Here is a 15,475-nt window from a genome sequence, read left to right on the forward strand (position 1 = left end):
GAGGTTATCAGTTGCCTGAGTAGCAATAGCCTCATGGATCCCATGCTTGGCACATATCGACTTTTGAGATGTAGCCAGCAGTCATACGGGTCATTGAATCACTTGATGATTGATATCAATGAGTCGCGTACCGATTTGGAGATTGCATCTAAAACAGCCTTCCTTCCTTAAAACTCAACCTTAGGAACTCCTTGAGGTAGAGGATTGATGCAGTAAGTCTAGAGTTGGTGTCGTTCCAGAATCCGTGTCATCTTGAAAGACCAAACTTGGTAGTTTGTGTCACCCTCTAGGCAACTTGAGTCTGGAATAGAGAAATCCAGACTTTTGCTATGGTGAATAGCTGATCTGATTTGTCTACCTACTGCAGTGTTGACGGTATCGAGGCTTGCTCCAAAGGTGAGGCTTGTGGGCTGATTACTTGTCGCTTCTCCCTGGAAGTCTGCCATGGCTCTCACGAGATTTTAACAGAACTTCAATCTGCTACAGTACTAGGCAGAGCAGTCTCAATTGCTCCTTGCCATGACAATTTATTAGCCCCTGCTGCAAGTATCTCGGTACAAATAATCCACTTGAATTACAACAATGTAAAGATTTAAAGCATTTGCACCAAAGGATCGCCGTGTGCTTAGTGAACTTCAACATTATGTGGATCAAATTTTTATTATATAGTTCCAAATCAGCTTTTCAAGGACTACTCAGAAAATGATAGCTGATTGAAAAGTGAACACTAGGTGCTATAAGAGCAAATCGGTGTGTTCCCAATCATGTTCTAAATGTTTAGCGCGGTGCACAATGCAAAACATCAGGACTGAAAGGTTAAATCTTCTCTGGACATTTCAGATATTTTAACTACATACAACAATGTTGTTTCAAACTGGACGCTCTGTGTTGAGCACAGTGGGTTAGAACCTACAGCACTTGTCAGCTCTGTGCAAAGATAAAGATAACCTCAATGGACCGCATTCAGCCAGCTAGCTAACAAGGAGGCTCTACGAGCTAAATGGTATCACTATGTACTGAAAATAAATTTCAACTCTTATGAAAGTGGCAAGAACCAGAACATGCACTAGCCCCATTTTCATGGTGCGAGGCATAGATCCTCTCCCGCTCATTCCCGAATGAACATAACGCATCATGCTACCCCGACAGCTGCAACTTCTACTAAAACCCAAAAGAACCCAATGTTGCAAGAAACAACTCTTGAAAATGAGGTGCTAATGAAGCATCATCTGCTTTTATCTTTACTTGCGAGGACGCAGTTGATGTGTTAACGATCAATTCCACCAAGAAAAAGCCAGATGTTGGAGGAGAATCAGCTGCTTGAGCGTAAAAGAAGAACTTAAATGTGGGGGCCTTACCACCAGAAGCCATAACTTCCACTAAATTGGCTTGCATGTGACGGATGAGCGGTTGCGGAGTTGATAGAGCAGCTACGTTGGCCAATGTGTGATCCTGGCGGTAAAAACGAAGATATGAGTACACAGAAAGCATTCATTTTTATGAAACTAATACTGGAAGACTTTAAACTCCAGATTCACATAACATCAACGGCCAAAGCAGGAGCCCTAAAAACCTCATCGCGTATTGAATATCAGGTAGCAAAAATTTTCAATTGCACACTTAGTTTAAGAGTTGATTAAATTAATGGCAAGAGAGTCATTAGTGGCGGCTAGTTTATGTAGTCATCTTAACACGCAACCCAAGAAGTATCAGGAAGAAAAATAAAAAGATAAATTAGTCACATTCCCTTATCCCAAAAAAATCCTGAAAATTACAAAGACTACAAGCAACGTTTGTCCTTGACGAGTGACTACGTTCAGAAAGACATAAACACGTACCACAGTCGAGGCAACTGCAAGTTGACCCCACTTCCGTTGGAATGCTTGAGGATCTAAGGAAGGTTTAGCCTTAAGCTTTAAAGAAGATGGAGCAGGGGTAGAGACATCATATGTGTTGAGGCCAAGCAAGTCGTCGAAGTCCAGTAAAGAGGTAGAAGTTGCAGCTGGGGTAGTTGCCACCTGAGGTGTTGGCGTGGGAAAAGCTGCTGATTGTGATCTGTACAATACATCGTAATAGTAAACGTCAAACTTGATTCCAGTACGGTAACTTAAAGATAGGACAAACAGACTATAATAAAAATAAAAATAAAACGTTCATGTCAGTTCTCCGCGCCGAATTTTAGTTTTTAGGCAAGAAACCCAAGAACCGTGCTACTACATTGAAGCTATACGTAACAGGTTTCTAGTTACCCTCTCTATCTGCAGCTTGTACCCTTCTGTATTTTACATGTATTGATAACTTACAAACAACAACAAAAAAATGACGTAGACTAACCTTTGAGGAGCGGATAAGCTGTCAAAGCCACTCAAGTCTGGACCATTATAAGCATGAGAGCCATTGCTAGCAGCTACAATGCTATCTTCTTTGTCAGATGGGCCTAGAAGGAGGTCGTTATCATTCGCATCTACAAGTTGGCTAGGCAGCACATCATCAGTAGTTGTTGGTCCCATGGGCAATAGTCCTGTATCTTCCACAAGCTCAATGGGCCCCCGGACTTCCTTGTCCAAAAACATGTACGAGGGCTGCACAGACAAACAACAAATTTGAATCAGGAACTCCCCCCTGATCAGAAGCCTCGAATATTGACTTCACCACAAAAAGTTCAGTACAGCAAGAGGTTGGACAAACTCGCATATACCCTTAACATGATGAACCTATGCTGCTTGAACATAGAAAATATCAAGCATATTGAGGTACATTCACCTGCTTTCAGGCCTTTTAGCACCGAGGACCATCACGCCTACTAAACTAGTGAATCAATCTACTGCAAAACTTGCAAGCGTGAACATAATTAAGGTCCCGTATAACAGAAAATAAGCAAAGACGAATTTACCTGTTGATATACAACGGATAAACTGTTAAACTCGTCAAAAATACGGTCTTTAATCTCGCTGCTCTGTGTGTCTGCGAAAACAGAGACAGCTTGTTTTGCGGGGTTTACAACTCGCTCAGCCACCTCCACACCCTGCTGGAGTAACCTATAATATAGAAGCGCCCTGTCATGCACGTCCTGCCATTTACAAAGCAAGTATCAGTGGTAAATCAATTATAAAAAAACATATTAAAAACCAAAGTTAGAAGCCAAATTTGAACATCACGAAATTCTTTTTGATGTTTTATTACTCAAATAATATTTCTTCACCAGATATATATATATATATATATATATATATATATGAAATACTTCCTTCATAAGCAACTTACTGTGAAACCCCACAGATAAATAAGTAGAATTCTAGTAAAGAGCAACAGTACTATATTCAGAAGAGTATGCGGCTCCATCTCTACTCTTGAAAAATTCCGAGGACCCATTGATGACCTCCGCAAACAACATACACTTACTCATTCAATCAGAAACGATAAGGAAAACGTGAAAGCAGCCTACTGTAGGCTGAACACTGAAACCAGAACCGTAACTAGAACCCTACAGAAAACAATCAAAGTCAAATTTAAATGTGACACTTCAGCAAAAGCAAAATGCAGCATACCTGATGAGCGTCAGCAAGTCCAGCCGAAAGCGCAGCACCCAACATCTTGATACTTTCAGGGGGTCTCTTAAAGAAAATCTTAGTAATAGCTGTTAAAAGCTCCAATCTTACCTGCCAATAAAGATGAAAGTTAGCAACCTCGCTTCAAAAGGCAGGTAAACAAAGAATAAGTATATTGCAGAAATTCTCAGACACAGAATGACACACAAGGAGAGGTTTAGTATAATAACTTGATAAAAGGTATCATGCACATCTCAGACTGATTTCAATGCACAAGTCACCACGTTTGGGCGACAAGAGGATAATCAAATGCGGGCGCAGCAAAACCGAATCAAATCGATCAGATTTACGAGAGCTGAATGAAAATTCTATACCTCAGCAGAATTTTCTTCGGTCCAATTCTGAACAAACCCCTCCAAGATATACGGTGCATCGGGCATATCATAGGCATACTCGCCTAGCATCCATATCAATGCAGCCTTGGCTTTTGGTTCAGTCACAGCTTTGCTGCTCACGCTACCGACCACTGCAATACAATCGTGGCTCCACTGGGGATATTTGCGAAGAAGGTCTTTTACCAATACCTGCTCAAATCCGATGAGAAATTAATTATGGTAATCTTTTCTTGCGGTCGCATGAAGCTCATGGCAACTATGGGTGGCAGGAAAAAAAACCACCCCGGCATTTCGCAACCATTTACATATTCTCCACAGCTCATGGTTGATGCCACTCGGAACAAAAACTGCAGACAATCTAAAGAAGTCTGGTCTTGAAGTAACATCTACCCTTGTCAAACGTAACAAGAACAACAACCAACAATTAATGACACAAGAGCAAGAAATAACACAAACCAAAGTCTCTGCTGTCACATAGTCCTTCTCCATTTCAAGGAACTGAAGCAATCGATCAACAATGGCGTTGACGTCATACTGTTGCAACGCAATTTTCCCAACAGCTCGAATGGACTCCCGAGCTATTGCCACGTCCACATTAGCTGCGTACTCGCTAAGCTCTGTCACTGTCAATCACCACATAGTTATTATACTAAACCTCTCCTTGTGTGTCATTCTGGTCGAAATTGTATATCCAACTGAAAGAGAAAAACTAAATGCCAAATTAACCTAGCGAACCACGCCCCGGCGGACTCATGCAAGAGTGAAGTAATCTAATTCCAGACTGACTTCCTGAGCTGCTTCAAATCGAAAATCACCACAAAATCGATAAATGTTCCAGATGCAAGTTACATAAGTCGAGGTAAACCGGTTTATAAAAAGTAGTGCTAAAAGAAACGCGGAACCCTTCTGCAATTTACCAATCTCATATGTGTTTGATTCATTGGCTACAGCCGTAAGCATCTCCAACTTCAGTTTCTTCACATAGGTAGGGTCACTGTAACGGCAGTAAAAATGCTTGTAGTCATTTGAGAACAAAGCAGGGGCCCTCAAAACAAGCAAGTGTAAATGGCTCAGGACTGCGTAAGTCTGTTCAGCACTTCCGGAGTTAACTAAAGTCAGCAGGGGCGCTTTAATTCGCTCATAGACCTGCGAGTAAGAAATAAACTCAATCATTTTCCGTCGCTGCCAACGAAAACCACAATCTGCTGAGTCCGTGCTGCACGAACTCAAAATAAAGAACAGTATCACAAACTTAAACAGTGGAAAGGGATTTTACTTGTTGATGAACGTCAGCCATAGAAATTGTTAAATGAAGAAAGACTTTGATGGTAGCCAATACAACAGCACTGTTTGTATGCTGGAGTCGATCTTCAAGAATGTTCATCATGTCGAACGACTCATCCGAATCTGATGGTATGTACTTTGAGACCATATCTAAAACCAAACACTGAGCCCACTCAGTGAAGTCTTTTATCCTGTGCCACAATGCACTCTCAGAACCAGTCCCAGGGCAAATTAAATCACAATGGAAACTGAGGATACTAAGAACAAGAAAGGAAATTAGAACACCTAAATGAGACATGCTAATCGAGGGAAGAACAAACACACTGTTAGCCCAGGTAGTACGAACGAAAAGCGGCACCAATACCATTTGTAACGACTTTGGTCTTGACCCCAACCATCCACATCATAGAAATGAGTCGCAACTTTCAAAGAGAACTCAAACAGGTCTGGCATGTCATCTACATGAAAAGAAAGGTTGCAAGAATTTGCTGAAGGTTAAAATGCGTAGAATTTATCACCTATTTAGAAGAGAATATATGACAGGCTTGCTAAGAAGGTGCTCTCGGTCCCTGAGAGCTGTCTCCGGAGAGATGTTAACTTCGGCAGCGTAGATTTCTTGAAGTGCGCACAAGCAATTCGCAACCACCTGACAAATTCAAGTAACATGGAAAACAAAGCTCTTCTGCACTGTAAATGAAAGATATTGGAAAGCGGGATAAAGAAGAAGAAGACGAAGAAGAAGAAGAGGAAAGGAATTTAATTAGAAACTTGCACACTCGATCAGAGAGACCTCCGAGTATGTCTGAGCTAAACGGACGAAAAAGTTGAGTTGTTACCACCAGGCGATTCAAAGAGATTCAAAAGAATGCATAACCAAGCACACAAAGACATTATCATGATGAAGGCGTGAGGGTTACAATCCCAAGGCGAGAATGAATAAGGGTTCCAAGAGGATGGACTACATCAAATCCAAGCGATCGAGTACCGGGGGTTGAGACTACTTTGCTTCAACTAGCAAGAATTTGGAAAAGAGGAAAGTAGAGAGGAATCGTACTTGAGCATCGGGATCATTAAGAAGCAATGCCCTAAGCATGGCCGGAAACTCGTTATCTGTACACTGGGAGGGAGCAATGTGATAGAGCTTGAGCACTCCCATAGCAGCAACGGTGCGAACATAACCATTACCATCCTTGAGGCCGGACCGAAGAGGGCCAACCAGATACTCAACGAGATTTTTGACGCGCAAGGAACACAAGCTGCGCAGGGCAAGGCCACGGATCATGGGATCATCGTCGTGGCAGTCCTTTTGAAGAAAATTAATCGTAAGAAGGGCAAGTTCGGGATGGCCGCGAGCGTAATTGCCAACATAGAGGTAGCACATTTTTTTGAGGACGAGATCGGAGGTAGCAGAGCACATGACCATTTCAGAGAAGAGGGAGGAGACATCGATGCCGATGGTCATGTAAGAAATGACCTTTTTGTAAAGCTCACGCTTGATGTCTTCGACGCCAGGCTGACGGCTACCGGCAAGCTGGCGAAGCTGGGACTTGAGGTCGACCAGCTCGCCCTTGCGATTATCGGCATTCATGGTCAGGGCAGGCGGGGTGCGAAGAGAGGATGAATTAAAAGGGGCAGGGAAGCACGAACGGAAGCGGTAGATATTGAGAGAGGAAACAAAAGCAGTCAATGCAGCAGCAGGAAGAGGACAAGTACGAGGAGGAGATGTGAGCTTCAACAAACCATGGCGACAGAGCGAGGGCGCGCGAGACCGAGCACGCAAGGATTTGGAGACCTTGGCAATGAGCGCAAATGCCTTCACACGCTCTGAGCGACCACCACGCCAGCGACCTCTCCATACCTTTTCCATACCCTCATCGTGCACCGACCTGATACCCTTGTGGTATTTCTGATTGATACCCTACTTTGCTTTGTGGACTAATACCCTTACTATCGGATGGATTGATATCTCTGGAGTCTACGGAGTTGATACCCTTTTTGACTGTTGGATTGACTCCCTTCCATACCGGGTCTTTGCCCCACCTGCTCCGGTTATGGGAATACTGAACCAACATTATCAAAAAAAATTAGACATTGATAACAACAAAACATGAATGAGAAGATGATACATCTGGAAGGATACCATTCAAAAAATACACATCAATTCTACTCACTTATATGAAGTTCATTCAATTTTGTTTTTTAAAAACGATTCATTCTCAATTTAAAAAATGAATTCAATAACTAAATATTTTGTTGATTTTTAACTTAGAACAATAGCACAGAGTTAAATTTTGATCTGGGTTACGAAATCTGCATAAACTAAATTTGAAATGATAAAAAATCATTACTACAAATTTTTTTATTCCAGAATTATGTTTTGCTTTGTGCACTTTAACACATATATCTTGTCTATTATTGTACAAAATATAAAATTTGTAAACAAAAAATTAAACATATTAAATTTAATAAAATGATACTTCTTTAATAACCAAATTTCCAATAAAATACTACGACTTAATATAAGCATGTAAAATATATAAGGGATTTCTTTTTCTTTTTCTTTTTCTTGTTCATGTATTAACTTCTACAATGTTCTAGTAATTGCAACAATCAAAAACTAAAGAACTTACAGAAAGAACCAATCTTGGGAGAGAAGAAAATAAATCATCTCCTTGTAATAAAGTATTTTGTGAATATTATTCTGTTTTAGTAAAATATCAAAAAACAAATACATGCTCCATGATTCTTATATTAGTTTATTAAAAATCATTTATGTGATTTGATAAGAGGTGTTTCCATCTTATATTTTTTCTAAATTTATTTTTTAATAGATGATGAATTTAGAAATCTACTTCATTTAATTGTATTAAATACTTTATGCATTAGTCATCTGTTAATTATCTGGTTACAAATATTCAACATAATAAAAATAACCTTTAATGTATTGTGACTAAAACAATAGTACGTTTGGTAGCAACATTATTTTAATTTTAAATTAAATAGTAAAAAATAATATAGAATCATGAAGACTTTACTCAAAAAATACTATAAAATGTATAATGGAAATGAAATTCTGATTTAGATTGATATGTAAAATCTATTTTTAATAAAAAAAAAAAGATGATTTTGAGATGCAATGACTAAATGTTCAAGTCTCAACTTTAAAATAGAGCATATATGTGTGTAAGCTTAAATTTTTCTATTTTACAACCATACATAAGTAATTTTAATTTTTGCTATTTATCTTTATCAAATAAAAAATGTGCAAAATCTGACTTGCACATATAGAGTACCAAAGTTTGCAATGTATTAATATTGTCTCTAACTGTTGGTATGTACACAAACATACAATTAATAGAAAAAAGTAATGTACAAATTTCCTTCAAACATTGCAATCAATAAGAGTCTAAATATCTCACTTATAATATTTATTTTTTATTTTTTTGTAATGGCAACAATGTTTTGAAATAGAACAATAATCATGATTATATTTTGTTTATACCATCTATTATACAACTTGGACATATCACAAAGTAACAAAGAAGCCTTCTAATTGGTCATGAAGAAGGGAATGTGAGGAATTTGAGAAATTCAAGGAATATATGAACAAATATAAGAATCAAGGAACATGAGAACTAGGGAACCAAAGAACTAGGAAACTTGAGAATATGGAAATATGAAAATAAGACAATGTGGGAACATGATAACCAGAGAATATGGGAACCAAAAAACATGAGAACCAAGAAACATGAGAACAAATAAGCATGGATGAATGAAGGAATGGATGGATGTGTGAGAGATTGCAATGCCCAGCAATACAAGTTTCTGCTAGTACTAAATGATTGAAGTGAAATTTGGATTATTAGGTTTACACTAATATCAAATATTTGCACATCAATTTAGTCTACCTTATACCAATTCTTGTTTCATTATATTTACAAAATGACATGGTTTCCTTAAAATCTTGGAGGATTTTAAAAGATATTGTTATTAAGTAGTTTCTTTTAACTTTTATGGAATGTATATTATTTTTTTTGTAAAAAATCATAAATTCAAATGTATCTACTTGTTTTGAGGCAAATATCAATTTTTAAATTTTGTTATTTCCACAGATAGGCTAAATTTAAAAATTATATCAAATATTTTTTTGTATCAAGAAGGATTACTATACCACATCAGATTACTTCTTAATATTTTATTTTTTTGAGAAAATATGACATATAACTATTGTATAGAACAACTTAGGTACAAAATAGAGGCATAAAGAAGTCTTCTCATTGAGCAAAGATGCAGATTTCTACTAGAATATATACATATATATGCTCACATTTTTATAAACAAATAAATAAATATTTTTGAATAAAACTAAAAGTAACTATGATTTTATATATATATATATATATATATATATACACACACACATCCATATACTTTCTTTTCTTTTCTTTTCTTTTCTTTACTTCTTTTTACTTTCGTCAGTTATGAACCTCACCAGAACCCACGGTCGTTGTGTTCGTGCATCCCTACGTAATGTCACACCAGCACTGCTTTGCATTGCCCAATTGACTCCCTGTTATACGAATGTCCATAACAAGCGGTCTTTCAGGAGAGTGTGGACCTCGAGTTTATAAAGTGGATTTCAAGAGTTAACAGAATTTGATGTTGATGTTGATGTTGATAATCACTCCTCATCCCATTTCTGTCTTGGAAAAAACAGACGTCAAAATGCCTGGAGAAGGGCCCTGCTATTGAGCTGGTATGAGAAGAAGAAGCTGCTCAATATGACTCTCCAACAACAGCTTTAGAATTTTAGCCCCCGAATGCAGACTGCATTCACAGGAAAGACAGGCCAAACCACTGACTGGGGCAGTTCTTGCGATATCCTGCAGGAACACAGACTTTGCATTCACAGGAAGCGAAGAATTTTCAGACATAATGCATTACGACATACAGGAGGTTGTGTGGTGCGACGTGCCAAACAGGCAACACAGTGATGCAGGGAAGATTCGGAAAGGTGGGTAACAAACCTTCCTGAACCGACTGCATTGATACATCTGATGAGTGGCAGCCCTCTCGTTTTTTCTTGACCCTTTTCTCTCCATGTTCCTCCTCATGGTTGCTTTCAGATGACCAGGTGAGCTGGTTCAGTACTTTAGTGGGACAAGCAAGAGTACCCAAGGAATTACAGCTCCAGATGGTGGCCACGCTCACCTGGTCTTCTCACCTACCAGTTCCTCATCCTTCGCTTACTATATTCTTGTGTTCAGATGTTCCCATTCTGCAAAGGATTCGATTCATTCCACATTGTTGATTTCATCACTGATTGCGTGCCTCCCGATTCTATCACTTCTTACCTGATCCACAACCTCCATAAGCAGCTAGTACAGGCAGGAGAATACTTGTGGCCAGATTATTCTGTTCCATACTCTAGGTAGACAGTTACTCCCATCAATATTGTTTCAAACGCACCACGTATTGGTGGAAATGTTAACATTCATGAATCAATTATAAGTGACAAATAACATTGGGAATGGTCAACACTAAAGTGCTCCGCTCCTGGACAGTACCACAGGTCATTTAAGTCTCTGCAGGAATGCGTCTAGAGAGGCTTCGAAGCAAACGTTTTGGCAATAAATCTTTCGATGATGGTCAACAATTCATCGGGGGTCTCCTCTTGAGGCAAATGGCCACATTTCTTTATCAGTGCAAATTCGGCATTTGGCAATGCATCCGCTAATCGCCTTGCGTTCCACCCAGGTACCAAACGATCTGTGTCTCCAGTCACTACGAGGACTGTCGAAAAAACAACGTTGATTTGTTACCATATAATACACTGTGAAGATAATCATCACAATATCATTTGAAAATAAACCAACAAAATTTCTTGTTTGTTTTGATGTTTTGTTTGTTTGGCTTTTTCTTTCTTACATCCTTTAGCTATGTGTGTGTGAGTGTGTGTGTGTGTGTTGTATTTTATTTTACTTTATTGTGGTCTTCCAAAACTTCTGGGCTCTTGCAGGGAGTCATCATGAGAGCGATTGCAAAGTCTTCTTATCTGAACCTTGCACCTGTTTCGAAGATGTTTAAACCCTGAGGTCGATTAACTGATGCTCGAAATTGGTAAAGCCCACAAGTTCGACACACAATTGAAGTGCATTAAAGGTGTGATGTGTTGGAATCAAGAAAGTAGCAAGAGAATAACATACCAGGACAAGTGACTTCTTTTAGGCGCTTCCCAAGTGGGTTTTTTGGATCCATGCTCGCAGACGGGCTCACGGCCATGGCCAATACAAATTCCAGTAAAGCTTTATCCCAATCTTTGCATTGTAGAGGCTGCCAAATACACAACACCAGTTTCACAACAATCTTTAATATGAGAAATGTCAAACACTCATTGGTTGTGCAGGGTACAATGTATACTTACGTACCAGCATCGACTTCAGCATAAATCAAACCGCCTCCAACCAATGGCGTAACTTAAAGAGTTGGCTCAAATTTGAAGATATCACCATTGTTATGAACACAAAGAAGGTCGCACATCAAGTTTAAACTCGGGGCGCTATAACACCATCCATACAACATTTGTACACGCGAAGTGTGAACTTAGTAGTCTCTGTGGAAGTGCACCTTGGTGTAACCTTGAAGTACAATATCGTCCGCTTTAAATGGGTCATACCATGCCATACGCACTCCCGTGGTCCCAAACCTGTCCATGACCACTCGTACCTGCGAACAAACCAGAAGAATCCTTACTAGTACCAGTGTAACTTTTCAATCCAAGAATACAACAGAACTTTAACCTTGATTAGTCTGAAACGTCCACCAACATGTCCTCCACTAATCAATGAAATCCAGGGAGTATATATATTCTCTCTCTCTCTCTCTCTCTCTCTCTCTATATATATATATATATATATAATTGTTCGTGGAGGGAACTACCAGCCAGACAGTAAGCGAAGATCGAATAACTGCAGTCACAAGTCTGTCGCGCACGCTGCTGATTCCAGATCCTACATTTTTCACGAAATTCTCAGGCAGCAGCATCTGGAATAAAGCCTGGACTGCTGCTGTGATAATTTGCAACGCTTTTAGCACTTGCCTCACAATCCACCATATCGCATCTCGCACAGCTGAAACTATGTCGATTAGTCTGAACTTCTTTTGCGAGGACGGGTCTACTCCACTGGCAAGCTGTTCATTCCCTGAATCATTGGATACAGGTATAGTGACTGTCCAAGTATAAACTTGTTCTTGACTACATGGAGCACACTACGATTGTTCCATACAGACAAAATTTTGGCGGTATCGCACACGTTCCTACCTCAACTTCTCGGTGTTCAGGCAAAGCTCAAGAAATTAGATCAGCCAAAACAATCGCTGTTGCTAACTTGAACATTCCTTTAAAATCGAAATTTTGGAATTGGGCAGGATTGGTTACCAGGAATTGATGCAGAGGTCGCCTTCATGATTTCCCCCATAACGATAGGCGCCGCAATAGCAGGCGCAATGAAGACCATGGCTGCAACTTTCTCAGGAGCATCTAAATAGGCCTGGAATGCTACAAGACAGCCTGCAGAGTGTCTATCAAAAATCCCCGCGCTATTCTATAAGTACATGCTTTATGACTGACGAAAATGACGAATCCAACTTGCAATTTCAAGGTTAGCCTAGACTTCTTTGACGCATCTGAGAATCATTATCATAAAGGGCACGTCCAGTAAGAGGCCGAGACCGAAAACAGAATAAGAAAACCATATTGAGAACTTTGACTAGGTTGAGCATCATACCTACCCAATGAGGATCACTTGTTCTGAATGAAGAAACTCTGCAAATGACAGTGCTGCTTTCGCAGAGAACTTAACGCTGTATGGATTCAGTTTTCCAGTCTTCTCAGCTGGCCCTGCTAACGGTTTGGGCCTGCTAGTCAGCCCGAAACCCGGTCGATCGAATGCTACTACACTGGAGTCAATAATGGCTGCCAGTTGTTTCAACACCCTTTGCCACGAAAATAAAGATGCTCCAAACCCATGCAGCAGTACAGCTGGTAAATTGTTGCGTTCCCTTGTCGTTGCTTTATTTACCTCCTCGCCGTTATGACGCAAAGTTTTTGAGTCTGTGGACTCATTGCCTGCAGAAATTCATCCCGACCATAGCGCTTTGGATGATGGAAAGTCACTTCGGGAAAAGGGCTCGCACTGGTATTTTAAAAAAAAAAAAAAAAAAAAAAAAAAAAAATCCGAGTGACGAACGAAATAATCTACCATCAGTCAGTAAGAAAATGGCAGTCAGCACATGTTGAATCGTTCATGAGAACATCGTTGGCAACCTCCAGCAGAAAACCAAGGATGAGCATCACTACACGTACCACTCACATTCAGTACAACTCAAGGCATGTTCAATTTTTTTTCACTCATGAAGGTAAGAGAAAGAGAAACCTGAAGGAGGGTGTGCAATTTTGTAATGCAGTTGTACGTTGAAAAACTCGGCGAAGCGACTGTCTCGATCAGCCAGCATCCATGGATCAACAAGATTATTTTGGTCCACTCCTGCTACTAATCTCTGCTTGCGTTGAATCCTCGGCAGGTCGTTATTGGCAGGACTTTCCCCAGTCTGTAAGCTATGAATATTTCATAAGCAGGATGCGGAGCTCATCACCAAAGCAAAGAAAAAGAATGCCAAACTAAAATCAGAGAGGTACCCACACAGAGAGATGGAGTTGAATTAAAGTGGGAAAGGTGACTGGCCTTAGGAAAGGAGTCCGAAGGAAAGGCAGCAGCACCCGAAGCGGAGCACACGACAAAGCGAGTCGCCACACGGCGGGAGGCAGGATGGTTCCAGAAGTGGGGAGCCATGGTAGAGGGAGCGCAGGAGAGGCGGAGGACATTGATAGCGGCCATGGCTGCGGGGGTGGTGGTATAAATGAGGACTTGAGTGAGAGAGAGCAGCCGTGGTACATCAGATAAAACGCATGGTTACAGTAAGAGGCAATGCCATGAGGGTGGGGAGGGAGGAGTCGTAAGCGTGGAATTGGGAATCGGCGTACTAAATGAAAACAAAGGAAAGGGGCGGAGAAGAAGAGCGTGATGAGGTTGCGACAATTGAAAGTCAAAGTACACAAGGGTGCTAGATGGCAAGCAGGCAGGCAGGCAGGCACAGAAGAGAAGCAAGCAGTGAAGACGTGCAAAGAGAGACTTTGCAATTTATTAGCTACGGGTGGGGCGCATAAAGATTAGTGAAGAAAAGTAGAATGTGCACAATATAGCGGACGGAGTGGGAGGGATACTAAGGACAGAAAAGGAATAAGAGTAGAAGGGATGCCAGCGAGATGAGGGGAAGCTGGGGGGGAGCGATGCAACAGGGAAGACGGTGGAAAGGGAGAGATAAGAGCGCGGACACTTGTTGCAGAGCAAATGGAGGTGGGATGCAACCATAGCAGACCCGGGGAGCGCGTCGGTGATGGATGCGAGCTGGGAAAAGAGCAGCAACAGAAGCAGGAGCGGCATGCCTCCTCCTCGTCCTCCTCCTGCGTTACACACACGGCACTCAGCAGAAGAGACACAACGAGGCCGAAAGCATTGCATGGATGGATCGTCGTCACCACTGCACACGAAGGCTGGAATGAATGGATTCTCCTCCTCCCTCCTGCTCGCTTTGCCTCCTGATGCCCCGCTCCGAAGCTGCTCCTCCGCCCCTCTGACCCACCTCCACCTCCACCAGCACAACGCCGATGGTAGGGTTGAGAAAACACTGAATGCATGCATGGGGCCCAGGCACCAGGCCACACACACGAACACACAAACACACACAAACTAACTAACATTAGCACTAGCACTATCCACTGCCTAGTGTGTGTAGGAACGCTGACCCATCTTCTCATCCAGCACAAACCCACACTCTCTCTCTCTTTCACTCAAGTTACCCATTCATACTAGCCATCCCACTCGTGTTTTGTGTTCCTTCCGAACTGTGGGTACCCCCCCCCCCATTGCTTGCTTGCTTGCTGCGCTCTGTGTCTCTCTCCCATTGCGAAACTAGTCACGTTGGCTTATTACCAAGACATCTAGGACAGTAATTGACTTCGGCAGGCATGTGTACTAAAAGACCCGAAAAAAAAAGGTCAAATTTGTCATCTGCTAGTAATTTTTAACAAATCATTCATAAAAAAACAAGCATATAGTTTTAAATATATTCTAGCAAAGATAGAAATTACGCAACTTTTAAGTTCTGAATAAACTTTTACTATAGAAA

At 40.8% G+C, this 15,475-nt stretch overlaps 2 protein-coding genes and 1 long non-coding RNA gene across 3 annotated transcripts; all 3 read right to left on the minus strand.

Moving 5' to 3' along the window:
- Positions 1-622: 622 nt before the first annotated feature.
- On the minus strand, positions 623-7,064 carry LOC112286912 (beta-adaptin-like protein A). Its single transcript, XM_024529305.3, has 11 exons — positions 6,282-7,064; positions 5,746-5,873; positions 5,220-5,418; positions 4,861-5,089; positions 4,400-4,566; positions 3,923-4,132; positions 3,549-3,659; positions 2,894-3,070; positions 2,335-2,582; positions 1,839-2,055; positions 623-1,452 (listed from the first exon to the last, which is right to left on the minus strand). The coding sequence occupies exons 1-11, from the start codon at positions 6,813-6,815 to the stop codon at positions 1,162-1,164; spliced, it is 2,511 nt and encodes an 836-aa protein (XP_024385073.1). The 5' UTR covers positions 6,816-7,064; the 3' UTR covers positions 623-1,161.
- A 2,767-nt stretch (positions 7,065-9,831) lies between these two features.
- Positions 9,832-10,486, minus strand: LOC149988403 (uncharacterized). The gene is made up of 2 exons (XR_016504887.1): positions 10,255-10,486; positions 9,832-10,110 (listed from the first exon to the last, which is right to left on the minus strand). It is a non-coding gene; the product is annotated as an uncharacterized LOC149988403 (long non-coding RNA).
- Positions 10,487-10,681: 195 nt separating this feature from the next.
- On the minus strand, positions 10,682-14,968 carry LOC112287134 (uncharacterized). The gene is made up of 8 exons (XM_024529873.3): positions 13,972-14,968; positions 13,663-13,837; positions 13,019-13,355; positions 12,666-12,808; positions 12,167-12,429; positions 11,855-11,953; positions 11,434-11,560; positions 10,682-11,020 (listed from the first exon to the last, which is right to left on the minus strand). The coding sequence occupies exons 1-8, from the start codon at positions 14,122-14,124 to the stop codon at positions 10,827-10,829; spliced, it is 1,491 nt and encodes a 496-aa protein (XP_024385641.1). The 5' UTR covers positions 14,125-14,968; the 3' UTR covers positions 10,682-10,826.
- Positions 14,969-15,475: the final 507 nt, after the last annotated feature.

The sequence above is a fragment of the Physcomitrium patens genome, chromosome 9 (genome assembly GCF_059467195.1).
Source record: "Physcomitrium patens ecotype Gransden chromosome 9, ASM5946719v1, whole genome shotgun sequence".
Lineage (NCBI taxonomy): Eukaryota > Viridiplantae > Streptophyta > Bryopsida > Funariales > Funariaceae > Physcomitrium > Physcomitrium patens.

What these genes read in the sequence shown, in the direction of transcription:
- LOC112286912 (XM_024529305.3), bottom strand. Translation starts at nt 6,815, where the DNA reads ATGAATGCCGATAATCGCAAGGGCGAGCTGGTCGACCTCAAGTCCCAG. An exon ending in GACTTGCTGACGCTCATCAG is followed by an intron (nt 3,071 to 3,548) that starts GTATGCTGCATT and finishes TGTAAATGGCAG; the next exon opens with GACGTGCATGACAGGGCGCT. An exon ending in AGCTTATCCGCTCCTCAAAG is followed by an intron (nt 2,056 to 2,334) that starts GTTAGTCTACGT and finishes TGTATTGTACAG; the next exon opens with ATCACAATCAGCAGCTTTTC.
- LOC112287134 (XM_024529873.3), bottom strand. Translation starts at nt 14,124, where the DNA reads ATGGCCGCTATCAATGTCCTCCGCCTCTCCTGCGCTCCCTCTACCATG. An exon ending in GACCTCTGCATCAATTCCTG is followed by an intron (nt 12,430 to 12,665) that starts GTAACCAATCCT and finishes CCAATGATTCAG; the next exon opens with GGAATGAACAGCTTGCCAGT. An exon ending in CTTCGCTTACTGTCTGGCTG is followed by an intron (nt 11,954 to 12,166) that starts GTAGTTCCCTCC and finishes GTTTGTTCGCAG; the next exon opens with GTACGAGTGGTCATGGACAG.